This window comes from Filicampus tigris, chromosome 19, assembly GCF_054856515.1.
Source record: "Filicampus tigris isolate MCC_2025a chromosome 19, RoL_Ftig_1.0, whole genome shotgun sequence".
In the NCBI taxonomy this organism is placed as follows: Eukaryota; Metazoa; Chordata; class Actinopteri; order Syngnathiformes; family Syngnathidae; genus Filicampus; species Filicampus tigris.
In genome coordinates this window covers 6,282,235-6,309,064 of record NC_141235.1, presented here as the reverse complement: position 1 = coordinate 6,309,064, position 26,830 = coordinate 6,282,235, and the positions used below count along the sequence as shown (strand labels likewise).

At 43.3% G+C, this 26,830-nt stretch overlaps 2 protein-coding genes, 1 long non-coding RNA gene and 1 other non-coding gene across 7 annotated transcripts; 2 read left to right on the top strand and 2 right to left on the bottom strand.

Annotated features, from left to right (window-relative positions):
• Positions 1-97: 97 nt before the first annotated feature.
• On the bottom strand, positions 98-21,179 carry grid2ipb (glutamate receptor, ionotropic, delta 2 (Grid2) interacting protein, b). 4 transcript variants are annotated; one of them, XM_086015730.1, is made up of 26 exons: positions 21,050-21,179; positions 20,375-20,628; positions 19,950-20,279; positions 19,707-19,861; positions 15,386-15,667; positions 13,851-13,936; positions 13,153-13,222; positions 11,488-11,640; positions 11,254-11,409; positions 10,783-10,934; positions 10,531-10,665; positions 9,907-9,992; positions 9,587-9,737; positions 8,458-8,750; positions 8,303-8,347; positions 6,400-7,122; positions 5,584-5,733; positions 5,358-5,445; positions 4,748-4,837; positions 4,148-4,344; positions 3,921-4,076; positions 3,001-3,087; positions 2,795-2,924; positions 2,583-2,701; positions 2,203-2,367; positions 98-1,397 (listed from the first exon to the last, which is right to left on the bottom strand). In XM_086015730.1, exons 1-26 carry the CDS (start codon positions 21,099-21,101, stop codon positions 1,326-1,328), a joined length of 4,377 nt encoding a protein of 1,458 aa, XP_085871856.1. In that variant the 5' UTR covers positions 21,102-21,179; the 3' UTR covers positions 98-1,325. The 4 variants fall into 4 exon arrangements, with proteins under 4 accessions (XP_085871856.1, XP_085871854.1, XP_085871857.1 ...); XM_086015728.1 differs by lacking the exon at positions 8,303-8,347 and having other exon boundaries at positions 4,748-4,825; XM_086015731.1 differs by lacking the exons at positions 19,707-19,861; positions 19,950-20,279; positions 20,375-20,628; positions 21,050-21,179 and adding an exon at positions 18,403-18,533 and having other exon boundaries at positions 104-1,397.
• trnam-cau (transfer RNA methionine (anticodon CAU)) lies at positions 11,842-11,914 on the bottom strand. The gene has a single exon. It is a non-coding gene; the product is annotated as a tRNA-Met (tRNA).
• LOC147129162 (uncharacterized) lies at positions 19,752-23,565 on the top strand. The gene is made up of 2 exons (XR_015082398.1): positions 19,752-20,266; positions 21,861-23,565. It is a non-coding gene; the product is annotated as an uncharacterized LOC147129162 (long non-coding RNA).
• A 196-nt stretch (positions 23,566-23,761) lies between these two features.
• zdhhc4 (zDHHC palmitoyltransferase 4) lies at positions 23,762-26,659 on the top strand. The gene is made up of 6 exons (XM_086016862.1): positions 23,762-24,253; positions 24,371-24,444; positions 24,736-24,914; positions 24,996-25,121; positions 25,771-26,015; positions 26,093-26,659. Exons 1-6 carry the CDS (start codon positions 24,131-24,133, stop codon positions 26,390-26,392), a joined length of 1,047 nt encoding a protein of 348 aa, XP_085872988.1. The 5' UTR covers positions 23,762-24,130; the 3' UTR covers positions 26,393-26,659.
• Positions 26,660-26,830: the final 171 nt, after the last annotated feature.

The window sequence follows — 26,830 nt, the reverse complement described above, 5'->3', positions numbered from 1 at the left end:
GTAAGACTTTGTTCCCTGCTTTTAACCAGAACAGAAGTGAAATTCCAGAATTAACACAGTACTGTATTTGTATCACAGTGGCGGCAATCCAACTCCAAAGAAAAAATGGACTATCAGCTTCACGAAAACGAGTAAGTCATAATTCTCTTTAAAGTGACACAAAGACATTTTTTTTCAATAACGGTGGTGCAAATGAAGAGGCATTTTTTTCGAGTGAGATACCTTTTTATAGATCAAAAACATTAGGGAAAAAACATGTAAGGGGTCAAACAATCACACGACTAATACTAAAAACACAAAACAGACAAAAAAGGAATAAATACTTGCTCAATAGAAGTACAGTATGTTCATTTTTAAAATGGAGGTTGTTTGCTACCAACTGCACCAACATGCAACCGATTTAGACGCGGAACACAGTTACGTTACTTAGCAGCATATGTGGTTGCGTTTTACGAGAGCTAACACTCCACTTTGGAAGCTGGGCAACACTAAGAAATAATAGTCGAATGACAAAATCGAAACCGGAGCTTGGAGGAACGCCCGAGCAATCACAAGTAAAACAATGAGCAGTGCATAGCCAAAACGTGGGAATTTAAAATCTCGATAATACAACACAAGAGTAAGTACGCCACAGCTACTGGTAAACTGTGAATGAGTCATGAGGTCACCATGGCAACCAGAAAAGCACTTAAAATGGATCATTTACAGGTCCTTTGTTCGGTTAACGCCCTCTTAAGCAGGTCCAAGACCTTGTATTGGGAAAAGCCAGAATCTTTAGGAGAATTCATCATCAATTCTGTAGCGAACAAGTAGATGATGAAACCAGATTGAGTCATGTGAAGTGTGCCCAAAATGGCATGAAGTATCCCACAATTGCTCCCTCTAACAAAGGAATTTTATTTTTTATGAAAAATTTGCTTAGGGGCCCTGTGGCTTGGCAAGCTCAGTTGATGCAAACAGAACGCAGAACCTAACCTTTCCTACTGTTGAACTTTCATGTAAATGTTAACTGTGAATCACCGGGAAACCGCCTACATCTTTGCTAATACCTTACAACGTGACAAAATATACACTGTTCATAATCTTACAATAAATACCTGTATTTAGCTAGGCTTCATCTGTAGTCGTATAAATTACATACATTGGTCAAGTGGTGAGTTTTGCGACCTGAAATAACAGCTGTCCTCCACACGGGGGCACTCCTATCAACTGTAAGGGTGCTGTAGTAGGTCCTTTCTGCTGGAGAAGTGACTACACTTTTTGGGGGGAGAGTAACCATGTGTGATTTTTGGCACTTTGGTTGTGGGGATCGGACTGCGTAGCATCTACCAGGCCAGTGGCGAGGACAGTCTGGGGCTTCTTGGATTCTCAGGGGTCTGGGTCTCATTGAGGGCCCTCTGGAAGAACAAATGAAGAACCCATCAGTTTAATGCATACGGTGTGCCCCTGCATATTTGTGACATACTATTTGCAAATTTGCCAATACACAGTGGAGTTGTTTTCAGCCAATATAAAACATAGAATTGTATTTAATATAAAAACATTGCTTTGCCGCCATCTTGTGGCATCTATAGCCCAAAAAATAGCAAGCAGTGTAAATGTTCACCGAATTTAAACACATATCTGCTTACTTTGCTTTGAGGTGCTCTACTCAATGAAAGATTTCAACCTAAGTTGCCACAAACGCACTGAGCTGAAAAGTGCACAAACAGCAGTTGGTTTGTTTTCACAAGAGCCGTTGACAGTTCGTTTGATATACAATGAGGAGTTGCTAAATTTGCGTCATCCAAGAGCATGTTTAGTAGTGTTAGCAACTTAGCGTATGGTGGCTTAATTGGACGAGTGGCTGTTGTGACGGATGGCTGGCGCACCCGCGATTCAGAGGGGGCAAAGTTCCAGATATTGAACTGTGTTTGCTTCCAAAGCCTTTGTAGCTGAGTGGTGGATATGTGAGCAGTAAAATATATTAAGATACTCTGCTGTACATTGGTTCAATAAAAATGCAGATGTGCACATATTTTGTGCTTTTTTCTAAAATGGCATTTTAGCATACATCTGCTTAGGAAGTGTGCCGTCCTATGTGGCGCGCCAGTCGCGCTAAAAAAATAAATTGGGACCCCTTTCCTCATTGAAGTTGCCCTTCCCCGTCCTAAACGGACGACCCCCTGTATTTAGACAGAGCGCAAACAAAAAGCTGCTCACCTCGAATTTAGAAACAAATTCTGCGAAAATGGAAAAAAAGCAATCGGTGCTGGTGGACTTGCTGTCTTCTCCAAAGAAGGAGGCCACTTTGGAGAACTCCTCCATTGCTCGGCTCTGCAGAGACTCCAGAGACTGTATTGCAGGGTGGCTGTTCTCCAGAAAACTCTGTTCGACGACATACATTGGAACATGACATTTTCCAGCGAAGCTTTTCTATCCAGCCATGTCACTTATTAGCACAGGTTGAATGACACAGACTCTGTGAGTGATGTCATCGAAACTGGGTTGGCCCAAGTTGTGATCTTGACAAGTGTTACAAATACAGTATATCAGTATGTTTTTTTTTTTTTTTTTTTTTTTTTAAATGTTAGCTAACGTACACTCATGACAGAGGCAAAGTGGTCCTCAGAGGTGAGGGGGATTTTCAGACACGCCGCTCTGATGTCCTGGATGGTGGCGTGAAGGTCGCTCAGCTCTGTGGTTACCACCCTCTGGTTCACTGGAGAAACAAGAGACGTTTGAAATTCTGCTAAAGAGGTTATAAGAATATAGACATAAAAGTACGTTCCCTGATGAATTCAGGGCATCTTACCCTTGGCTGCCAGAGGCACCGTGGTGAGGTCTCTGGAAAAGTTAATCAGCTCTGGGAAATGCTGGCACAGAGACTTAGCCAGAATGTGTAGGAAAGTCAATTTCCCGTCCACCGTTTTGGTCGTGCTGAGCTGGCACACGCAATGAAGAGATTAGACGGGATCGATTGATTCGGAAGGAGGAAAGATTAGCTGGGCCCGCCTGTACCTCGGTGAGGAAATTGATCTTAAAGCTGGTCGTCCTGTGGCTCTTGGGTTGGCCGTTGTTGAGGTAATTCCCCATTGCAAGGACAAACTGTGTGCAGTAGAGAGAGCGCATCAGCCGCAAGGCTGCTGTTAATGGCGAACCCTGGTAAACATTTCAGTTTTGCAGCAGCAAAGTGGACAGGAGCAGTACGCATCCTTCATTTTAGTTGAGGTTTTATTAGTTTAAAGTATCAGTTTGAATTTATATTTTTTCTGTATATGGAGTATTTGTTGAGCACAACATGAAAAAATAGGCCACTAAGTATTGTGAAATAAAGTAAACTTCAATTCCCAAATAACCTTCCTTCTACTGTACAGATACACAGCATTGAACCCCGAAAGCTCGTGTACGATAATTGACAAAAACGAAAAACAAAGGACTTGGAAGAGTCTTTGCTATTATTACGGTTAGTTTTAGTTACTTTTATAAACATAAGATGTTGTTTCGGTTCGTTGTTTCATTTCATTTTTATTTTTTTTCTTAAGCAGCTAAATCTACCTGTTTTTACCCATCTCAGGCGGCGGCCATTTTGTCACTTCTGTCATCTGAAAATGACATCACAGTTGCGATCAAAGCTCACCTGTTTTGAGAAAGCTGAACCATGATTTGTCGTTATCTGAGCCCTGAGTAAGTGTGATGTCATTTTCAGTCGAACGAAGTGACAAAATAGCCCCCTGACATGGCTAGATTTTGCTGCTTAACTCTTATTCCAAAAACACAATATTAATCAGAATGCCTTGTTTCAACTCGTGGGCCTGCATAGAACATATTCTTGGGGAAAAAATCATGTTGACTTTCCCTTTAAGTCGTTTAGTCGTTTCATTTGTTTTCATGAACTCGATTAATTGGAATAATTATGAATCGAAGGTGAGTGATTTCACCTCGAGGATTTTGGCCAATTTCTTGCTGGTCTTCAGCTCCACTGAAGCCTTGTAGATGTAATCATAGGCCACCTTCATCTCTTCCATCCTCTCCTGCAAGGTGGTCTTGAAGTGGAGACTCCTCAGTCGGGTCTTATACTCAGGCACCATCAGCATCTGGAACAGAACGCCGCTCGTGTTTCATCTGTTCCAAATTGTGTCGACTGTCAGGGTTGCGGAGTAGCTACCTGGAAAATAAACTGATCGGGCTCGCTCAGTTTCTCCGGGTCCTGGTCAAACTGCTCGTACTTTTTGACTTCGTCCTCGTCGGGGGCGTAGAGCAGCAGCTGCTTGATGTGGGCGGGCTCCAGCCTGTCCGTGGTCATGTCCATCAGGACTTGGCGGAGCTCGTCGGGGGAGAGCTTCAGATGGGCGATGAGGATGGCTGTGAGGGGGTTGACAATTAAATTGAGGGTTGCATGTAAGAGTGATGGCGGGAAGCCTCGGGGGAAGTTCTTCCAGCCTTGAGGCGAAACGGAGCAAGATTCCCTCGATCGCCATGGCAACACTCCTAATGATCACTCACATGATGGAGGGCTAAAAACACGAAAATAGTCAGAAGGAGCAGAGCCGGCGCTAATGCTAATTAGCTTGCAAAAGCTAACCCAAACATCCTTGTTCACAAAAACAATTATGCGCGCAGCGTGTGAGAAAACAGCTGTGCTTCCCGCTGTCGCCATGGCGACATACGGCTTCCATTGAAAACAAGTGGCCTCATATTCTGCACATTGGAATGAGATCAGGTGAATATTTTTTTTTTTCATTTATTTATAAAATACCTTACTCACATGCATTGTAGGCTTTCTTGTGAGACAGAATCTCCAAAACGTCTTTCTTTTTAAAGTTCTCGGGCAGGAAGGTCGGCTCTGGTGGGGACACTGGTAATTAAACAACAGTGTGAGGATGACTTCTCCCGGCACCGCTGATCAATAAGACACACACACACACACTCACGCACGCACGCGTTCCCATATACAGTATCACAGACACACACATTCCGGGATGATAAGTTAATAACACAGTTCTGTCGTGTGTGACTCTCTTGAGGCCAAGGTTCACTGGCTGATGAATACGATTACTCTTTTTCTGTGGCAGAACTGTGTTATAACCGGACTCGAGGTGGGTGAAAGTGGCGCCTTATGGAGAACGGATTTGAGCACAACGTGACGGATATGACTGCAAAAGTACAAGCAAGACAAGGTCAATAAACACATTTAGTGACATCTTGAAAAACAAAGGGACAAAAAGTTTTAAAAAAAATAAAAAAAACAGTACATAATTGTATTATATGGCTTCTGCAAAGTTATGAAAACAATGTAAAAATAGCATGAGGTGGCAAGTGCAATGAAACCATGACGACAATACAGAAAGATGAGAAGGACATCCAGCACAACTTACTGGATCTGCGTTGAGTACCAAAGTGCAGATCAAGGTCCAAATACTTCACCATGTCCGTGAGCTTGTCGTAGTCGGAATCCTCCCCGATCTGAACAAAGACAAGGACATTCTCCATATGGCAATGTTCTTTCAAGTGCTTGGCACGGTTGTAACATTCGAGCGGGTGCTCTTGTATCTTTTCTTTCTAGTGTGTGAGAGTGCATCGTAGCATGCACAAAGAGCCCACCTGACCCCAGATGGTGCCCTCGGAGTTCTCCACCTGCTCCCAGCGCAGCCGCTTCACGCTCATGTGTTTGGCGTCCGAGGCTTGACCCGCTTTAGGCAGCGGAGGTGGGTCGCAGGGCGGGGGCAGAGGAGGCGGAGGAGGTGGAGGGGCCTGGAATGAGAATCAAAAAAATGTTGTTTATGAAGTTGAAATAACCTCAAATGCTCACTTTTTGATTCAAATTCATCCTGGACAAGTTATAGTTTTGTAGATGGCTCCAGTCTCGATTTACTTTTTTTTTTTTCAACACATCTATAAAAAAACAAAAACAAATGTAGAATTTGAGAACAAAAGTTTGCACACCCCTGTTTAAAATATATTAAATGATGAGTGTGGGTTACTAAGCGCAATGGTGAGATAGGAGGAATACAGATCCTGATATTTGGGTTGCGATCCGATGCGTATTGCGATACTTAAATATTATAAAAATATATGTAAAAAAAAAAAAAAATTCAAATGAAGGCATGTGTTTGCAAAGTTTTAACTTAAGTGCCATTTGACATTTATTCAAGTGTCACAATTGAAAAGTGCATAAACTCCAGTAACTGTTCCTGATACACAGGAGTGCAACAAAATAAAGCTCATTGATACTTGGTATCGGCATAAAAAGTATCGCGATGGATTGCGATATGATATTTTTTTCCCAGCCCAAACACATTTCGTGGCGGAAACACAAGACTAGTGTTTTAGGTGTTTTAGATTTAGACTTGCTTTATTCTGATCCAAAATGGTCGGTACACATACTGTATTCAACAAAATGTTTAATAGAGGCTCTACCTGCTGGGACTCCGGCTCTTGTCTGGGTATTTTAGTGTGGCTGGAGAGGGCGGAGTGAGTGTTTGTCGGTTTGCAAAACGAGGCAGCGGGCTCTTGCTTGTGACCCCGCGGCGGGCTGTGATCTTCCAGGGACGGGGGCAGCGGACCCTGGTAGCTGTGCTGGTGGTGGAGCTGATGGTGCCTGTGCAGGACCAGCTGGCTGGGCCGCAAGGTCTGAGAAGACGGCAGGGGGGGCGGCTGGCAAACGGGCTGGGGTTGGCTGAGCTGGCGGGGGAGGTAGCCGGGGCGGGACGAGCGTAGGATGGTGGTGGTGGTGAAGGTGGTGCGGCCGTGAGACAGCGTTTGGAAGCGCTCTTCGTCCGCGTCCTCCCTGCCGGGCCGCACCTTGTGGAGGGGGGAGCGTTTGGACAGCAGGGACCTCAGGGGCGGGGGAGGAGGCGGGATGATGGGGTGGTGGGGCTGGAAGGGCATCCGACTGCGGGGGACGTGTTCTGGCGAGAAGCGCACGGGCGGCAAGGGGTCCGTGAACTGGACTGGAGGCGGTAGCAAGACCTGGAAGGGTGGGGGAGGTGGGGCGCTCTCTTTCGGGGGAGGGGGGATGTGCTCGGAGCCAGAAGAGTAGCAGGGAGACGAAACCTCGTCACTGCTGCTGTGGTATTCACTGCTGCCACTACTGAGCTGCCCGTGCATGAAACCCGTGTCCTGATCCTCTGGGAATCTCATCTGAGGGAGGAAAAACGCAATCAGCCATTTCCTTCGAAATTCTGAAATTATTAAAATTGGAACATTTAATACATTTAGAGCTGTATTTAATACCCGCTCTTCGAGGCCTTATTATAAGAGAATACCTCATTTGGAGGTGAGGTCAAGTATTGGAACAGCTACAACAGATCATTTTTTTCAATTATTGTTTGTTTTGCGGCGGCACGGTGGTCGACTGGTTAGCACGTCCGCCTCACAGTTCAGAGGTCGTGGGTTCGATCCCGGCTCTGGCCTCCCTGTGTGGAGTTTGCATGTTCTCCCCGTGCCTGCGTGGGTTTTCTCCGGGCACTCCGGTTTCCTCCCACATTCCAAAAACATGCATGGTAAGTTGATTGGATACTATAAATTGCCCCTAGGTGTGATTGTGAGTGCGGATGTTTGTCTCTGTGTGCCCTGCGATTGGCTGGCAACCAGTTCAGGGTGTCCCCCGCCTACTGCCCAAAGACAGCTGGGATAGGCTCCAGCACGCCCCGCGACCCTTGTGAGGAGAAGCGGTACAGATAATGGATGGATGGATGTTTGTTTTGCGAGGCTACTTCCGTCCGTCTTCACTTTCGCGCGTTCGATCGGGTTTAAGTCTGGCCATTGATTTGCCGGTCACTGCCCCGATGAGCTTGGTGTATTGTTTTGACGGTGTTTTGGGTCATTTTCATGCTGCTCATCGGTTTGGTTTCAGCTTTCTTTAAATTGGCAGACAAACGATTTCTGTAGACTTCGTCCGTTCGTTTTGATAATGCTATCATGCGATACGTCATCAATGAAGATTCTTCCAGAACAAGCCATGCAAGCCCAAGCCACCTCAGTCAACGGCAAGAAATTGGCCTCCCTGATCCAATACGTTTGGAGGGGAGTGTAAATGAACCGAAAAAACAACCCGTACCTAATTATACTCTTAATGCCAAAATAAAATATATCAATACCACTCTTAATTTTGAATACATCTTATACTGTGCAGAGGTAGCAAATGTTTCCTTTCTACATACAGGACAAATTAATGATGGAATGGAATGAAATTTAAAATTGAATGTCATGGATGAAACCAGCAGGACAAAGGCCGTTCAAACCTTGCTTTACATGTGTATTTCCACAGAAATACCATAATTAGTCTCTACCAACAATACTTTGATCATATTTTACTTACAGGCACACCTCTTCTTCTGAAACCATGACAATCACCTTCATATATCTGTTCATGTGACACAAGTGGTCATTGGAGCATACATTAGAAACCCTCTTATGCCAACACGACAATCAAATCCCAAATGCACGGTTCACAAAATAGAAGATTTTCCTCACCTCCTCGTAGTCGTTCTCGCCCGGCACGTAGTCATCCCCCAGGGTGACCCGGTGGCCCAGCTGCTCGCTGAGGGCATCGAGGAACTTGTCGGTGTCCCGGCTGCGAGGCGGGCGGGAAAAGGTGAACAGCTTCTTGCGGCGGCCCAACGTGCTGGGGCTGTGTTGGGGTGAAACTGGGGGGCTCTCCAGGCTGACGTAGGGGTTGGAGTCCACGCTGCATTGATGCTGGATCCCATAGACGTTGGTCGGGAGGGGCTCCTTCCAGGTGAGGGACGGGCCGGATTTACGGTTTCCTGGAAGACGGGAGAGTGATAATGCAGCTTGATTTAGTGAAATAATTTTACTTACCGGTCTATTATTATTTTCTTTATTATTTTTCTTTTCAGCTTCCCCAATACTTCTTCCAGCCATCCATCCATTTTCTATTACGTTCACCCAATTGCATATTTGCATTTATCAGGGATGTAAAGATTCACTCAAGCCCTGATTCGATTAAATTTTCTGTTCCCGATTTCAATTCGATTTGATTTTTTCAAGTCTTTTTTTAACAAAATAAATGACTCATTTTGTCCTGGTTACAAACAGTAACTTTTTGTAACTCTAAAAAAAACTTGAAAATAAAAATTTCATTGAAAAAAATAATTTTGACTGTTTAACAAAATGTTTGCCAAATCAGCCTTTTTTTAGCGCCAGAACTAAACCTGATCATAAATAAATGTACAATAGATTTGACTGTTATCATTACAAATCCTTTTGTGATCAAAATACTATATCGATTCTTTTTGTTTTACATCGATGCATATTTTAAGCAGTTTAAATCGATTATAAATCGATTTTCAATGAATCGTTACATCCCTTATATTTATTTTACACATAACCCAATGTTAGTTTTTACTTTATTAGGTTCCAATCTGTTTTTCTCCTCTAACGGCAACTCCAAAAACAAATGACTAATCTACATTGGGCCATGATGGTCACATTTTGATTATGTAACAATGACACATTGGTCATTGCCATCCTGGCCCAACCAAATTAGAAGAGAACACCCATCTAGATGGCAACTGAAGCACTTTTGGAGTGTGTGTGCGTCTGAGAGCATGCGCACGTATATTGTGGGTGTTTGGAGTACCTTTGAGAGGGGGCAGTGTGAGGGGGGAGAGAGAGCGGCCGTAGGCCTCAGTCTGTCCCGGCCCCTCGGACTCTGCTGGGGTGCCCCCATGTAGTGGAGACACACTCTTCCCTGCGTACACATTCTCCAGCTCCGTGTACACACCTGACATCTATGGGTGGAGCCATGATTAGCACACAAAGAGGGCTCTACGCTACTTTGAAGGTCCGCCACTTCTTCGGTCAAATCGATCGTAAACTGTGGTTAGCAGCAGACCTTCAAATGATGCAAGAGCACAAAGTAGCAAGCGGAGGTAACGCCAATGCAGGCGTTATACCTACATGACTGAGGTCAGGAGACTCTGGGAAGGAGGTTCCGTCTCCTGACTGCCTCTCCTCTTGGCTGCCACATTCATCCACATGAATTCCTGAAGCACAATAAAGCATGAGGGGTAACACCCTCTTGTATCCTTCCCCCGGATGAGAGGGGAGAGGATGAAGCGGAGTAGAATAGCGCGGAAGAGCCAAAGGCAGATGCTGGGAAAGCTATGCGGAAAATAATGACGTGCGGCAAAGGTGTGCAAAGAAAAAAAATGTTGGTTGGGTGAACTCAAAATTTCATGGCGACAAACGTCGACAACATTTTAAGTTGGGAAATCCAACTAAATGTTTAAAGTCATGCTGTTGTGAAAATATGTGAAAAAAAAACATGAGTCGACAGAACAACCTTTTCAACAACACGAGGTCTAAAAATCGTTCACAAAAATCTGTGTGAGTCAGCACTTTTCCTTTGCCGAGATAATCCATAACACAGATTAAAGGGTAAAATTTGAGCAAAAAAACTAAATACAATATTTCTATTTTTGTTCATTACAATAAGGGAAGCCGTTGCTAAAAATTTTTAAAGCAATCTCATCTGCTGCGATTAGGGGATTTCCATGCCATTCCTTGTGGCATGCATCATACCCATTCCCAGGTGAGTTCCGATGATGCAGTCGTCAGAACTCCTCTCCCGCACGCAGCCGCGATACGACGTCCCAGATATTCGCACGGAGCTGCTCCTCCGGTGGTGCTCCGAACCGGCGTCCGGCTCTAATACGGCTGCAAAACACGCATGCAGTATACATACACGAGCCATTGACGGAGGGCAAAAAAATACGATAGCAAGTGTTTTAACGCTCCAGTTAAACCGTCGCCTATCCAAATGCTTCAGCTCACCGCTGCTTTTGAAACCCAGGAAACGTGATAGCTTGCTCTGACAGCGTTCCTGCTCATCATAAGTCAGCAACTGGTAAATAAATTGCCAGATCAGATGCTTGGCTGGTGTGTCCAATACGGGAAACACATCTACGATAAGAGTGTCCACATTCCTGCAAAAAAAAAAAAAAAAAAGTAAATTCACAGCATGTGTAATGGCGCAGAGGAAGGTGTAAACAAGATTATCAAACAGTGGGAGGACATTTGTGTGTTGATGCCCTTCAGTGTTTTTGCTTGTACTATTTAGAACTGAATGCGTGCTTTGCCTCTTGTCACATTTGCATCACAAATACATACATATAATACAATTATGATAGCTTAGCAATGTTTTGGATGATTTTTCATGAAGTTGCTATTTTTGCGGGAATTCACACGTCCTCAAAATGATAGTTATTTTGTAAATTCTAAATTTGAAAGCGATGCTGCGCTGACCTGTGCTGAAAGAAAGTCTCCAGGGCCTTGCAGACGGTGTAGCGCTCCTGGATTGTCAGTAAGTGCTCCAGCTGCTGGCTGAATGTCCGCCCGTGGACTTTGATGCTTGGTGGAAGGATCTCTGCCACCCACTGGAGCGAGCTGAGGACAGGAGATCTGACCAGCAGGCACATTATTTTCACACCTTCATACTTTGTGCGCTGCACAAGTCGGCCCTGCATTTAGAGCACTAACCGAGAACGCGGCAAGGGGTTGGAAGAAAGGCTGGGAGTTTCCTCCGGCTCTGTCGGGTCTGAGGAGTAATCAGACGGGCCGTCTTCTATAACCAGAGTGGGCATCGCACCGCTGCCCTGCAGCATTGACACCACCTTTTCATGGGAGCAGTTCCTACGCAGGGAACATGCAGTAATAAAAAGAAGGCGGGCGAAACAAATGATGTACTTTTAGTCAGGCCAGGGAGAATGGAATGAGTCATGTTTCTCCAGGTTTAAGTGCACATATCAATAGACTTAACAAAAGAACAGGCTTTACGAAGATGGATACTGTCTTAGCGTCCGTGGGAATGTTTTCTTTGGTTTGTAAAACACTTGCCCCGAGTGAGGCTCGAACTCACGACCTTCAGATTATGAGACTGACGCGCTGCCTACTGCGCCATCGAGGCTTGAGATACAGATGAAGTGGAAATTTATACAGGCATTGTGATGGGCAATCAAGATTCAAGGACGAGGTGCTGGGGATACCCGACAGTTAAAAAAATATATATACATCGCTATGTGATGTCGTTTTCAATGTGTAATGCATAGCGACAATCATCTGCATTTTTATGGGGAATTTGCGCCCCCTTGTGGAGTCGCCCTCTCTGGAGGTTTTTCAAAGATCTTCCGTATTACAATTGTTTTGTTGTATTCCATGTTCATGTGCTGTCTTCATTAGGTTTTCGTTTGCACCTGTGCCTCAGGCCAGTCCCCGTCCAGTGTTCACCAATCAGCTCCCTGGGCCACTCCTGTCTTGTCCAGGTGTAGCCAATTGTCTCGTCATTTTTGCTTGCATTTATACGCTCCCTGGGCGGGGGTGTTGTAGTTTGTTATTAGTCGGTCTGCTGGTTCATTGTTTTGGTGATATTGCTGTCCTGTGGTGGTGTATGTTTGATGTTATGAATTTGATTTTTTGGGGGGGGGGGGGGGGGACTGTGTTTCAACGCAGTTTTCCTATTTTGTTTTGGAAATTAAGATGTTCTTTATTTTCATGTATTTATTTTTTTAGCATTCAGGTCCTCCATTTGTGCCACCATCACGAAAACTCAAGTATAGTACGAGTGAAAACCAAAATTGAGCACTATTATGTTAATTGAACTACTGTATGGGACCTCATTTCATTGCATAGATGTACCTAATGTAAAGGCAGACCAGTGTTATTCCTGAGTTGATATTCATTTTCTTCATTCTCACTCCTACCCGTGCCCTCTATGGTCCATAGGGCGAGAAGTTGTAGAGTTCACAAAAGAACTACGACGCCTCCCACAAGTCAAGTCCTGCTTATATAAACAATGTACTTGCGTCGGCTACTTAGACGCGCAACCATCTTCACTCATATTGTACTTAGCTTCGCCCCGTTCTGTCTGCCTCCAAATCCAAAAAGATTGATGTGCAGACACAATGTTGTATTGTGAAGTATTGATTTATAGCGGACGCTGAAACTGTACATTCAGTCTCAATGCGGCAACAGTGATACAATAATGAGTTCGAGACTATGACCTTAACAAAACAAAAAAGCCTTTGTGATGGATTATCTAACAGCAGTTGGCAATACACAACCTAATATTTGCGGCGATACGAGCTTGTTTCAAAAGCATTCAAATGCTGCTGCTGCTGTTATTAAGAGGATAAAACATGAGCTGACCTCATGTCCAGTCCATTGAGAAAGAGGATGCGGTCGCCCGGTTTCAGTCCACATTCTTCAGCGGGACTATCTGAGAGGGAAATAATGAAAGAAAATCATCAGTGTGGAGAAGTGTTTTTGTTTTCTAGCAATTTATCGTGAAGATTCACCGAGACGCACACCAGGGGATTTTTTGAATGCTGACTAATACGATTCTGTTGTTCTGAGTATGACACCCAACAAGACCACCAACATTCTGATGGCCCATGTGACATTTTGTTACATAATGCAACCCTGCTCCCAGGGGAAACTATTATGAGCTAGCGCATAAAGTGCCATCGCGTGAAAGATGATCGTCTGGTCCTCGGCAGAGGATCTGCGATGGCGATGAAAGTCACGCCAGCCACCTCCACCATCTCCATACCAACCTCCATAAGGCCCACTGAGTCAACGTGTTCTCCAGCACATGATGGTGGGAGATAGTGGTGGGCGGGAGCTGCGGCGTCATCGCGAAGCACGCGCGCGAACCTGCGCTCACATCGTACTTTTCCCTGAAAAGCTCATCTGTGAGTGAAATCAGCTTCCTGCTGCATTCATTATTAACAAAAGAAGCCCTTCAAGCCCAAGGGCTGAAAACAACAGACTCACCACGCACACACACACACACACACACACACACTGCACTTGATTGGGTATTGAGTTTAAAGATAGAGTCATACCTGCAATGACTGAATCGATGCAGACTGGAGCGTGACCTCGCAGCGTGAAGCCGAAAGTCTTCTTGCCTCTGTAGACGCGGATGAGCCTGTGGAAGAGTGCGAATGTGCCGTGAGATTGAGAACACACGATAAGTGCAGTTTTGTCTATTACAAATGACGGCTGCTGTTTATCCCGGTGGAGAAAAACAAAAGGCAATACATGTATAGGCCTATATACAGTAACCGCTGGAGCAGGAATAGGCAGGTTACCATGGAGATGAGTCAAGGCAATCTTCCTTGATAAGTAAACAGGGGCAAGAGGCCAAAGTAGATGTTCTTTATAGGTTGGAAGCTGTTACATAAGTAAATGCAGATGGGGGGGGGGGGTGAAACTGGGGTCCACGAGGAGGGTGTTGGGGTAAGGGAGACGCACCAAAAGATTGACGTTTTGGCTCCCCAAAGCAGCTCGTCACGCTCAAATCATCAAACCCTCCCGATGATTGCATAACGTGACTCCAGGGGAGACAATGGCTTTGTGAAACCCTTTAAAAGTACATCTGGCGCTTCATAGCAGCTCCACACTGGATGAATGGCTGACTTGACAGACAAAAGTGGCGCATCAATATGGCTTGACTGCAATGTGTATTTTTAGGTGGGTGCATCTACAGTATTGTCACGTATTAGTATTGTCATTGTTACGCAATACAATAGCAGGGGGAATCACCCTCGAGATGGTCCCTTGGATGCCATCTTGCATTGCACACGGGCATTCCCGTCTCATTTACCCAACACAAAGACAGTATGCATTACAGTACACTGAAAATGTAGGATATATAATATAATATATTTCAGGTATTTTTTTTTCCCTTACTAATTATAACAATGGGTGGGAAAAGAACATGTAATATTCACAAATGGTGTACTTAGCTCTGTGTTGTTAAGTAACACTGAACTCTGAACTTTGTTTGTTTTTATTTTGTCTCCATTGTGTGAACTTGTGATCATATTAATGCGGGCTTGAAGTTGTATTTCACAAATATACTTTCACAATATATATTACACAAATTTGAAATATATCACAATATATTTTACAAAATAACTCATACTGTATATTTTGAATAAAGATTTTTTTTTTTTCCTTTCATTCTGTCCTTTGTTTTCCTTGAGTTACAAAAATATTTACACATAATGCCCACTAGTCTCAACTTGATATTCTGAATCATATTCTGTTTATGGACTACGAATGAAGTGGCAAAAACCACCTGGTTTTAGCCATCTCAGGCGGCAGCCATTTTGTCATTCGCCGTCGAACAAAAATGACATCACAGTTGGTCAGGGCTCAGGTAACAGCCAATCACGACTCAGCTTCAAAATGGCCGGCGCTGAGATGGTTAAAAAGGGATGTTTTTTTTGCTTGTTAACTCATATTCCACAAACGCAATTGTAATCAAAATGCCGTGTTTAGACTAGTGGGGGCTACATGGAAAATAATAAATAATAAAACTTTTGAATTACGAACCTATTTCCACACGTAATTTGAGATGACAGTTACTCACCTCTGATTGGGTCCAATTGGCGGATGTGTCGTTACCCCGGGGACGGACTTCCTGTGGCCTCTGTCTTTTTCCGCCTCGCCCCTCCCACCGGGTTCCCCTCCATCCCGGGGTACCGAACTGGCCCGTTTGGTTCCGTGGTGGCGGTCCGAGTGGTCCTCGCTGCGGCTGCGACGGATTCTGCCCTGCGGTTCGCTGATGCTCTTGCTGCGACACAGCCTGTTGATCACGTTCTGGGAGACGGACTCATCGAAGCGCTGCCGGTGCTTCTTGGGAATGAAGATTCTGGCCAACATGGCAGCATGTGAAGAAAACAGCGAGGTGATATTAGTCGCTTCAGAGAGAGAGCAGAGTTGGCGATCTAGAATACAGTTCCAACTTGATCCACTTATGGAAACCAATTCACTGAGAAACGTCCACCTGGTCCTCCCTGATGTTTACATCCAATATAATCTTTATAGGCCTCCAGTTTAAAGGTAGACAGGAAGGAGCCTTTAACAGACAAGTTGATTATCTTTCCCGTTGTAAAATCTCTCCAAAAAAAAAGCAAAGATTGAAGTGAGTTGAAGGAGAAGTCCAAAAGAGATTCTGGGTAGCGCTAGCAGGAGTCTGACTGCAGCAGTGCGAGCAGAGCCGGAATACGGCAAGAGAAAAAGGTGTGGGAGTGAATGAGCATGGGATTCCTCCTCGACTACCTCCCTCTTTTTCACACTCTCTCTCGCTCCATCTACAGCATCTCCCACACTTCCGCCCATTTGTCACCTTGGCATGAACACAAAGCAGGAAGCTGTCATCTTATTGACCTGAGACCTCACCACTTTTGCCAAATGAGCAAAACTGCTCCATTGTCACTTTTACACACGAAAATATCCTGAAGCTGAATCATCTTTAAAGGGGAAGTCAACCTAAAAAAAACGTTCTTTACAATATGTTCTATGCAGACCCACTAGTCTAAACATGGCATTCCGATTGATATTGTGTGTGTGGAATATGAGTTCAGTAGTAAATCCACCCATTTTTGTCCATCTCGCGGCGCGGCCATTTTGTCACTTGCTCTCGACTGAAAATGACATCACAGTTGCTCGGGGCTCAGCTTCGGAAAACAGGTGGGCCGCGATTGGTCGTTACCTGAGCCCCGAGCAGTTGTGATGTCATTTTCAGTCGACGGGAGTGACAAAATGGCCGCCCCCTGATCATCTCCGGTCCAATAATTAGTATGCTAGTAGAACAAGACATCATGTATTATCATCTTGAATAACGCAAAAACAAATAAAATATTTGGAAGGTGGAATTCATCCCAGTTCACTTCAATAAACAATACATGACAAAAATACATGACAGGAATAAATTGTGGCCACAATACAGATAAAACTTTGCGTATGCATTGTAATGCATCGATTGGTAATAAATGAATAAATAGCTTTAATGTGTGCATGCTAGGACTAGTGGCTCCAAAAACAGAACCATGGGATTTAAATAAATGTTCTGCAGCCATGTAGGTGTCGACACCCACACAGCCCCTTGCTGTTTGTTGTCTCTTCTGTCATCTATTTGTACCATCAAGCTATTACATTATGTCTCCAGTGTGTGTGTGTGTGTGTGAGTGTGTGTGTGTGTGTGTATGTGCCTGAGTGTGTGTTTGATTTTGTCTTTTGGAAACCAGAGATTCAGCCATAATTTCCGCAGGTAAAGTGAGCGACATGTTGAAACAGCCACATCATCACAAAAAAAAAAGTTTCCTGCCTCTACTCATGGAAACTAAATGAGTGTCCCCATTTGACCTCATTTATAAGGAAAAGAGAATCTATAATTATCTGATAGAGGCTTGCGAGCAGGGAGGCAGGGGGTGCATTTCTCCAAAGGGAAGAATGACGAGCAGACAACTACAAAGAGCAGATCTCGTTTCATTTCATGTGTTTGGCCTTCAGATGTGACTCAGAGGCGGGCGAGTGAGGCTAAACTGTAAATCTGACACTTCTCTGGAGCAAAAAAAAGAAAAGGCATAACAAAACAAAGCGCAACAGTCAGGAAGTGATCGAGGGTGGAAAGCATGCGATTCAGTAAACAATTCTTTGATTAAAAGTCTTCACAACTCGCACTTACTGCACCTGCTGTTCCTGAAATGCAACCGCACATTTATGGAATTGACATTATTTTATATTTGCGGTGGCGTATTGAACTGCACTGCATGTTTTCGTCTCTCGTGTTGCTAAATAATGTAGCACATATATCAGCTCTATATCATTCCACACAACCACGCTTTAATCCTTGTTTTTTTCATTGGTGTTTTGACGTAGTTTATAATACCGCTGTCCGTGGTGCTGAAATTGCAGAATACAGTAAAAAGCACTTCAATTAGACCAGTCAGCAAGATTTCAGCACAAATTAGAAGCCACAGACAATGACAACCACAATGGCGATGAAGAGTAATTATATAGCACTATCATATTGAATACACAATACCAACAAACCAGTAGTAATGCACTGTGTATTTACCGGAGGGATATATTGTGGCGACACCCTGAAAAACACGCATAGTGTCAGCTATTTTTTGGACACTAAAAAACAGCGCCGAGACACATTTGCAGTGCTGCATTTCAACTGTCTCTGCAGCCAGTTTCTCCTGCAGCCACTGCCTCAACACTATCATTACCGATAGTGTTGAGGCAGTGGCAATTCAGGAAAGACGAAACTAGACCTGCTTTCTCAAAAAAGCACTTTTCAGTTCACCATTACAAAGAAAAACAAGAAAGATGTCCACTTTTTCACACTGACACCAACACCACCACCTCCAAGACTCTATGAGCAATGCAGCAAAAAACAACCTATATCTTTCCAATCCAAACCCATGTGGATGCGAACGGGGGCATATGCATATTCTATTTATTTATCACCAGCGCAAGGCAATTTAAAATGTAAAAATGTTCATTGCTAAATGTCAACAATAGAATCCCAGATACACAAAAACGGACATATAGACACTAGAAAGATTTTTTTTTTAATAAAAATACTGTACTCACCCCAGGCAATTCATTATGTTAGCGCTCAACCATGGTTACAAACTAATACCAAAACACAAGCTTAGCCATTGAGTAGTAAGGGGGATAAAAAAATATTGGTAAGAGCATGTAGAAGTCCTCCACCACCAAGTGTCAGGTGGAAAGAGAGAGAGAGGGGAGGCGGGGGCTTGGAGCAGGATAACCAGAGGAAAATACAATAAATATCCCCTTGGTGAGAGAGTTCACAAGGATGACAAATAATAATGTTAGCGCTGTACATGCAAGTCGGGGTGCCCCTCGTTATTACAAATAAGTGGATGTGTTCTTGAACTATTCATGGCTAAACAAAGGTAAAAGTGACACTTGAAATGTTACCATTGCTTCAGATTGGAGGGGACGGGGTTTAAAAAAAACCTGCCTGCTCTTTTCATGCTGGAAAGCCTTCTTACAGTATGTGGAGTGGTGTAGTATTTGTGGGGAACCAGCCAGAGTAGTAAGAGAATAATTGGCTGTTTTTATTGGCTGCACTTGTGGAGGAAGTGCAATCTGTGGACAAACTGTCAGGGGATGGAGTGGAAAAAATAAGACTGCACTCACTTTTGGCCAGTAGACAAACAGGTAATTCTGGCTGTCTGAATTTTTTTTTTTTTCACATTAGGTTATTTGGAGTGATTCCAGTTGTATGAATAACCTAAAACACCAGATGGACTGCTTTGTTTTTCTTTACACTATGTTCTATGCAGCCCCACTAGTCTAAACGTGGCATTATGATTGATATTGCATTTGGGGAATTTGAGTTAAGTACATTTTGTTCATGTCAGGGGGCGGCCATTTTGTCATTTCTGTCGACTGAAAATGACAGTTGTGATGTCATTTTTGTCATTTCTGTCGACAGAAATGACAAAATGGCCGCTCCCGCAGATGGCAAAAACCAAGTGGATTAAATCTTATTCCACAAATGCAATATTTATCAGAATGCCTTGTTTCAACTAGTGGGTTTGCATAGAACATATTCTTGAAAAAAAAATGTTTGGTTTGTTGGGTCCTCTTTAAAGCCCTAGAATTTCACTCAAGCTAATGAAACTGGAAGGGATTTAGTTGTCACTAAGGATTTAACCTGGGTGGCAGATGGAACCCACCCAAAGCTAAAGTGTCGTATAAATGGCTAATCCAGTTCTAAGCAACAGCAAGTGCTTCTTTCAGTATTACTATGAATGAATCCCTGTCGATTATTTGAGCAGGACAAGTCATTTGTTTTGTGCGTGGGCAAAATGAAACGTCTCCATGTGACGTCATGGCTTTTTAGAGCGGAGGCAACCTCTCACCTGATACTGGAGATGAGCTGTCGGTGGTCATCGGTGATAAGGATTTCAGGCAGGGCGGAGGCCAACCAGTCGACATTTTTCTCAGCCGCGTATTGCTTCAACACGCCGAAGAGTCTCTCCCTCACGTTGGGCTCGTCGCTTAAAATCTGCTCAACCTGCCGGTGACGAAACGATCCAAACGCGTGTCATTTCAACTGAGATGCCGTTCTAGTTGAAGTGTAAATATTCAGGAATGTCTGCTACCTTCCTGTTGAACTCCAGAGCTTTGTATTTGCGGCCCACTCTTGCGCTTTCCCCTCCGATCTGACTATCCTCCGTGCTGATGTTGCGTTTCTGCCTCGCGCCGAGGCCCAGAACGCCCAAGCGCAACGTCCTCCCCTGCGAGGACTTGATGAGCGCCGCGGCCATCTCGTGCTGCCTGACCGGGATGCCGTTGACCTCCATGACGCAATCGCCTGCCCTCAAACCCGCGCGGCCCGCCGGGGAGCAGGGTGAGCAGTCCTCCACCAGCAACGGGCAGTCTCCTACAATGGTGAAGCCGTAACGGCCGTCAGGACCCGGTATGATGTCCATCTGTAAACCAAGAATATGCACTAGTGCAAATAAAAAAAGAAGAAAAAAAAAGAAAAAAGCACAAATACATTAAAAGGATAGGCTTTATGGCAAACCTGCTGTATGCGGGACACCACGCCAATGCTGGGCGGGATGTTCTTCTGAGTCTGGGCGATGGCGATGACAGCTTGCGGATTGAGCGTTGACACATTGTGTCCTTCGATTTCCAACACTTGATCTCCAGCCTGAAGCCCGGCCAGTTGGGCGCTGCTTCCTTCCTCTACACAAACGATGTAGCTCGGTCCATTCCCACCCAGCTGGAATCCAAATTCCTCCGGCCAGCCTTGGTTGGACGTCGGCATGCTGAGGACTGGAGGGGGGGAAATGTCCGAAGGCAAATCATGTGGCTGGACTTCATGTTTCTTACAAAATGTCTTCATTTTTAATAACAGAGATGCTAGATTGCAAGATTTCTTTGTTAGCAATCACCCTCTTTAAAATAGTGTAAATATAGTTGAACAAACTATTTACTGGCTTCTGATTTCAAAAATAGTTATCATCAATTTGTTGCGTTTGCGATGTGATAGTATAAGGCGATCGTTCATGTATATGGGTTCATAGTCATAACGGCCCTCCGAGGGAGACCATAACTACGATGTGGCCCGCGACAAAAATTAATTCGACACCCCTGTGGTAGATATTTTGAAGTGAAAGGTGAACCAGTTCCTTATACTGTAATCTTGAGTTCACTCAATGTCAAAAAGGAAGAAAAAGATGCAATATAATCTTACCCAAAGTCACTGATGCATTCAAATCAACTGACATTACACAAAAGCTTTCCATCGAATAATCCACTGGAAAGAATGCAGCTTCTTCTTCCTCCTTCAATCGTCTCAAATTGTACTACAGAGTCGATTTCTCCACACTGAACCCTGACACACACCAGTGGTCCCTGACCTGGTTCGCAAACTGCACATGAGCCAATTAGATTTCCCTCAGCACACATTGAAGTCAACCTCTCCGAACTACTTTATAGTGAGAATTACTAGTACACAAAGGAGACACTTACATGAAGTCACATATGACAGTTCGGAGCCAGCGTGAAGTAAATGGCAAACATAGGGATGCTATTATTGTTATGTAGAAATAGAACACATCAAAACACTCACAGAAATCTTTGGATTGACACCGAGAGCTCCGTTTGGTCTGGCGCAATGAAGATCTGCCTTTTTTGTTTTGCAAAAACTTCCTCATCTTCAACGTCTAATTGCAGATCCAGTGGGTCTTCGCAGATAAATGGAGACCCCCCCCCAAAAAAATAACCAAAATTGCACTCTGATCTTGACCCAGAGTCCCATAAATTGAGTGACAAAAATGCCACCTCTGGTCTTTTGATGAGTTTATGAAGGACTTGGTCCTGCGTCTCATTCCTGATTCATCCCAGGGCCAAGACGGTCGCGGTGTTCATCCGAAAACTGGGACGCTTGCACCCGCGCACTTCACTTCCTTCATAATTCACTCTCCCAAAAAGGGTATTGTGAGGCCTCATTTTTCTATAAATACACCAACATGTCTTTTTCCGCCTCCTCTTCTTTTGGCTAGGTGGCTCTCCGAGGGACTGCTCCTGGCCCAGAATCACTCTGGGTTGATGTAAGGAAACCAGATGATGAGGACTAGTTGGAACGTCAGCCTGGAAATCTGTTAGTCCTCGCTTATGTGTGCACACCGAAATGCTTGGTCCCATTGAGAAGCATCAGGGGCCATTTAAGACTTAAGAGTGCAGGATTAGATGGATTATGTGTTGAATTTGTAGCCCTACCGCCACCCCCCCCCCCCCCACATCACTATATAGTTATAGTTAGTAAGTAGAAACATATGCTCATCATCTCTGGACGGGTATTAATATTCATAATTACGAGAGTCAAACCGACTTTGTTTTATCTGCCAATTGACACATACCCTAGGAGATATTATATCAATTCCTTACTCAACTCCTTCATCATTTAGTCGGTTCTTTCTCCAATTTGTTGATTGCAATTATCCTACTCTTGGAATATAACTATTTTTTTCCACCCATCAGTAGCCGCGGAACATTTTATACTTTCACTCATTTTGATGACAGACAAAAAAGTGTCACTTGATAGGCAATGTAGTCATTTTGAATTACTTCAGTACTGGCAAAGAAGTCAAAAATAAGCACATTTGATGTCAACAACATCAGTAAGACATTTTTATAAGCAAAAGAGAAGATGCAAAGTAGTGTTTAAAGGCATGCATCTCATACCTTTTTCGACAGCATCAATAGCTCCTGGACATTACTCTTTTTTTTTTCAGCAACATGAGCTGTAATATGAGTGAGTCCAGTCAGCAACCGGATCCGGATCCAGGTGTCTTGTGATGCCTTGTTGCCTTATTTCACAGTGGATTTCAGGGAGAGGGACGTAAGAAAGTAATAGATCATGCCAGTTTATTCCGAAAAATCATACTTGGGGACCTGAAATTGACCTGCTCATAAATGTTAAAATGTCTAAAATATAAATATTTTTGTTTTGATGAATTACAGCCTTGAATAGGTCAGTAATTCATAACATTATAGAAAAAAAGAGCTCAACTGAAAACACAAGCACGAGGTAACAAAACACACAAACGCTCTTTTGCGCGTAATGCAAAACAGTTACAACTGACCATCAATTTCACAGAATTGAGTTTTACAACTTTAATGTACAATATTTCAATTTACAAAACAGCTTGAGGGAGACAATTTGTCATGCGTTTGTGTACACTCGCACAAACACAGGCTCACGCACTGCACACGCGCGCGCGCACACACAAGTTGACCCGATTCACAAAACTCTTCCAACTCAGTACTGACTCTCACCTCACCAAGATAGTTTTCGTTGAAGGCTATTAAGGTTTTAAGGCAGGCTTTATTCAGAGTGAAACCAACATAGCTGCATCAAGACGGATTGTTTTGCATTTATGGCTCTACCTTGTGGTTTAGGGCGGAAATACACTTAAAATTAATTTCCTACATTTCAAAGGGTCAATAACAGATTAATTCCATTCTGAGCGACTAAAAAAAGAAACATTCAAAAAATAACATTTCTGTGGTGTCTCGAGGGTTAATAACGTGTCAACCAATACATCCGGGAAAAGGATAGAACACTGAACAATTATACTCGGTTGAGTTGAGCATATGGCCCATAGATGGTGTGTGTGTGGCTTTGTATTTGTTTTTACTTTGCTTTGTTTTGAATTACAGTATTTACTATTTACCTTTTGAATAATAAAAATAATTGCATCATTATTATTATTATTATTATTATTATTATTATTATTGTTATTATTATTATTATCATTATTATTATTATTATTATTATTATTATTATTATTATTATTATTATTATTATTATTATTATTATTTCAAACACATTAAATTCATGCCATGAAATAAGTAGTTTTGAAATTAGTCGTACCAGACTCTCCGCACAGCTTAGCCCCACCCATCGCTGTTAGCTAGCGACGGATGCTAAGGAAGTAGCAATGTTTACAGGAAGTAGTGGCGTAAACCAATCGTAAAACGGATAATCACGTCGCTCATACACAACTTTACCGCATACGTAAACGTGAGATTTTTTTTCCGAATAATTGTGTGTAGAAGTGAAACGAAAAACATGTACCGTATGAGGAATATGCGTGCTTTCTAACGTTAACATGTCCACCTTAGTTGTTTACAATGTGACGGATATTTTATGTTTGTTATCATTTGTGCTTCTCATTGGAACAAAACGACTGCGAACATTTAATAGTGGCGATATCACTGGCGTCGTGGTGAAGTTCTACCGCGAAAACTTGAAGTAATCCCGTGAGACATGGATTTCCTCACTTTGTTTGCCATTTACGTGGCGGTGGTGCTCACGGCCACTATCTTAGTCTGCAAATATTCGGGGCAGCGGCAGAGTCCATTCATTTACATTTTCGACGCCACATCAAGGGTAAGACATGTATTGACATTCATTTCCGCAAACTGACTCTGGAGGGCGCTGTTGGAGTGAGTATTGATTAATGATCAACACGCCCATTGCAATATACGCTTTATTTCCTTTTCACAGGTAGTTGCACCACTTACTCCAAAATGGCTCATGCGGTGTATACAGTGGACCTCGCACAGGTGGTTTCATCAGAGGTGTGTGGATTCAGTTTATACACTTTATAAAAAGGCAAATCTTTTTGTTCAACTATGTATTATGATTTGATTATTTCAAGTCTGCACCCTGTTGATGCACATTTATCAAAGTTTCCTACAAAGAAAATATTCAAGCTGTTGTTTCATTTTGATTACTAAAACTAGGGACGTACCAGTGAGTGATTTCTGGCATACCGTTACCACTAGCAACCATAAATTTACACGTTTTCACTGTTAGAACCGGCCCAAATAATACTCAGTATTCAACGTGCTGTTTCCTTGTCGCTACAGGAGCAATATGTTCATCTATCTGCACATCCTGTTGGAGGGGGCTGTATACGCAGAGTTCACCTATGAGGTTTTTGGTTTCTGCGTAGAGATGGGCACCTCTCTGATCAGCCTGTCCGTGCCTTACGTTCTACTTGCAGTCAAGTCTTTCTTCTTCTACCTTTGCATCAACAGAGATCCAGGTATCTTTTTTTTGGCTGCGCATCTGGTTTTGATATTTATCCAGTTCACTCTGAAACTGTTTTTTTGATACCATCTTGCAGGCACTGTGACAAAGAAGAAACTTTCCAGCCAGTTGAATATGTATCCATACGACAAGAGGCTGTTTCACCCGGGCATTTCTTGCCCAACATGTCAGCTTATCAAACCTGCCCGCTCCAAGCACTGCAGTGAGTTCTTTGTTTCCCTTGTTCCAGTTACTCACTCCCTCGTGGGTTTATCGAAGACTGTATTTGCATTTTATTGTTTCTGACTGTTTGCACCCATGCCTTTGTTCATTGCCCCAAGGCATTGAGAAATCATCTGTTTAGCAATTATTTACATATCCTATTTCCTCAAAAGGTGGGCCCCCCTTCTCATTGATGACATGCCCAATTTAAATGCAGAGTTAGGGTTCAGCCGATCACAGCTCACTTTTTTTTTCTGAAGTGGAGCCCTGAGCAACTGTCATGTCATTTTCAGTCGACAAAAGTGGCAAAATGGCTGCCCCCTGAGATGGCTAAAAAAAACGGTGGATTTTGCTGCTTAACTCATATTCCACAAACGTAATATTAATTAGAATGCCTTGTGGAGCTACATGGAAGGTTTTCTTGCAAAGAAAAATAATTCTAATGCCATTTAATATTAAAAAAATACAAATTAATGTTTATTTGTCCGAATAAAGTATACACCTGTCAAAAAAATAAGTACGGCACAATATTTGTTCTTGTGCCCGCTCTTCATAACCTCGAAACCTTGTATCGCTTGATCATTGTCAACTGAAGACTCCTATATTGAGAATTCAAATTGTAGGAAGCCTAAGCGCACTTTGTATTTCAGGGGTATGCGACAGGTGTGTTCAGCGTTTCGACCACCACTGCATCTGGGTCAACAACTGCATCGGCGCCTACAACACCCGTTACTTCCTGCTCTACTTAATCAGTGTGTGTGCCATGTCGGCTGACATCGCCATTCTGACCGCCAACATGCTGCTTGAAGTCGTGCTGCAGTCAGGGCTACTGTGGGCCAACTACATCGATGAGTACGGCCAGCAACAGCCAGCTGGGCCTCAATTTGTCATACAGGTAAGAGTCAAGACTACTCTTTTTGCATTGTTCTTCATGTTGAAATATTTTCTCTTTTTTTTTTTTCTCCTTTCTAGCATCTGTTTCTGACCTTCCCCCGAATTGTCTTCATGCTGGGCTTCGTAGTCTTTGTCTTCTTGCTGCTAGCCGGTTACGCACTGTTCCATGTATTCTTAGTGCTCATCAATCAGACTTCCAATGAGTGGTACAGAAATCGCGGCTATGCTTGTCAACACTGCCAACCAACTGCCACAGGCGACCATTTGTGTAGCACGGCATCTCACAGCTCGAAAAGAAACTACTACAGCCGAGGGGTATTGCAGAATTTGGGAGAGGTATTTTTTCCTCGACAACCTGGCGGGAAAAAAAACACTTAAAACATTGTCACTGTGCTTGGTGTCTACTACAATCTACAATCAATTATTAGCTGTAAAAAAAAGTCACCCACACACTCACGGATTGGGAAAATTCCTTCCTTTTTGTTACATCGTTGAACTGATTTTTACTCTATTTAATTTTTTAGGGAATTTTCTGTAATATGTGAGGGGATTTCAATATAAAACATTTTTTTCTAATACTGTATATTGCTTTCCTTGGATGAGTTAAATTGTATTTTTTCACTATTAAATGGGTTGTATTCCTAATTAGAATTCTTTTAATGTGTTATTTGATTATTCACTGATGTTGCCGCAACACACCAAATATAGTACTGTCCTATGATGTGCAATATTACTGGTATACCTGTACATAATTGTGCAATATCGGGATATTCGTGCAAGTTTTCAAACGAACAGGGAATCTACAGCTTGAAAGTA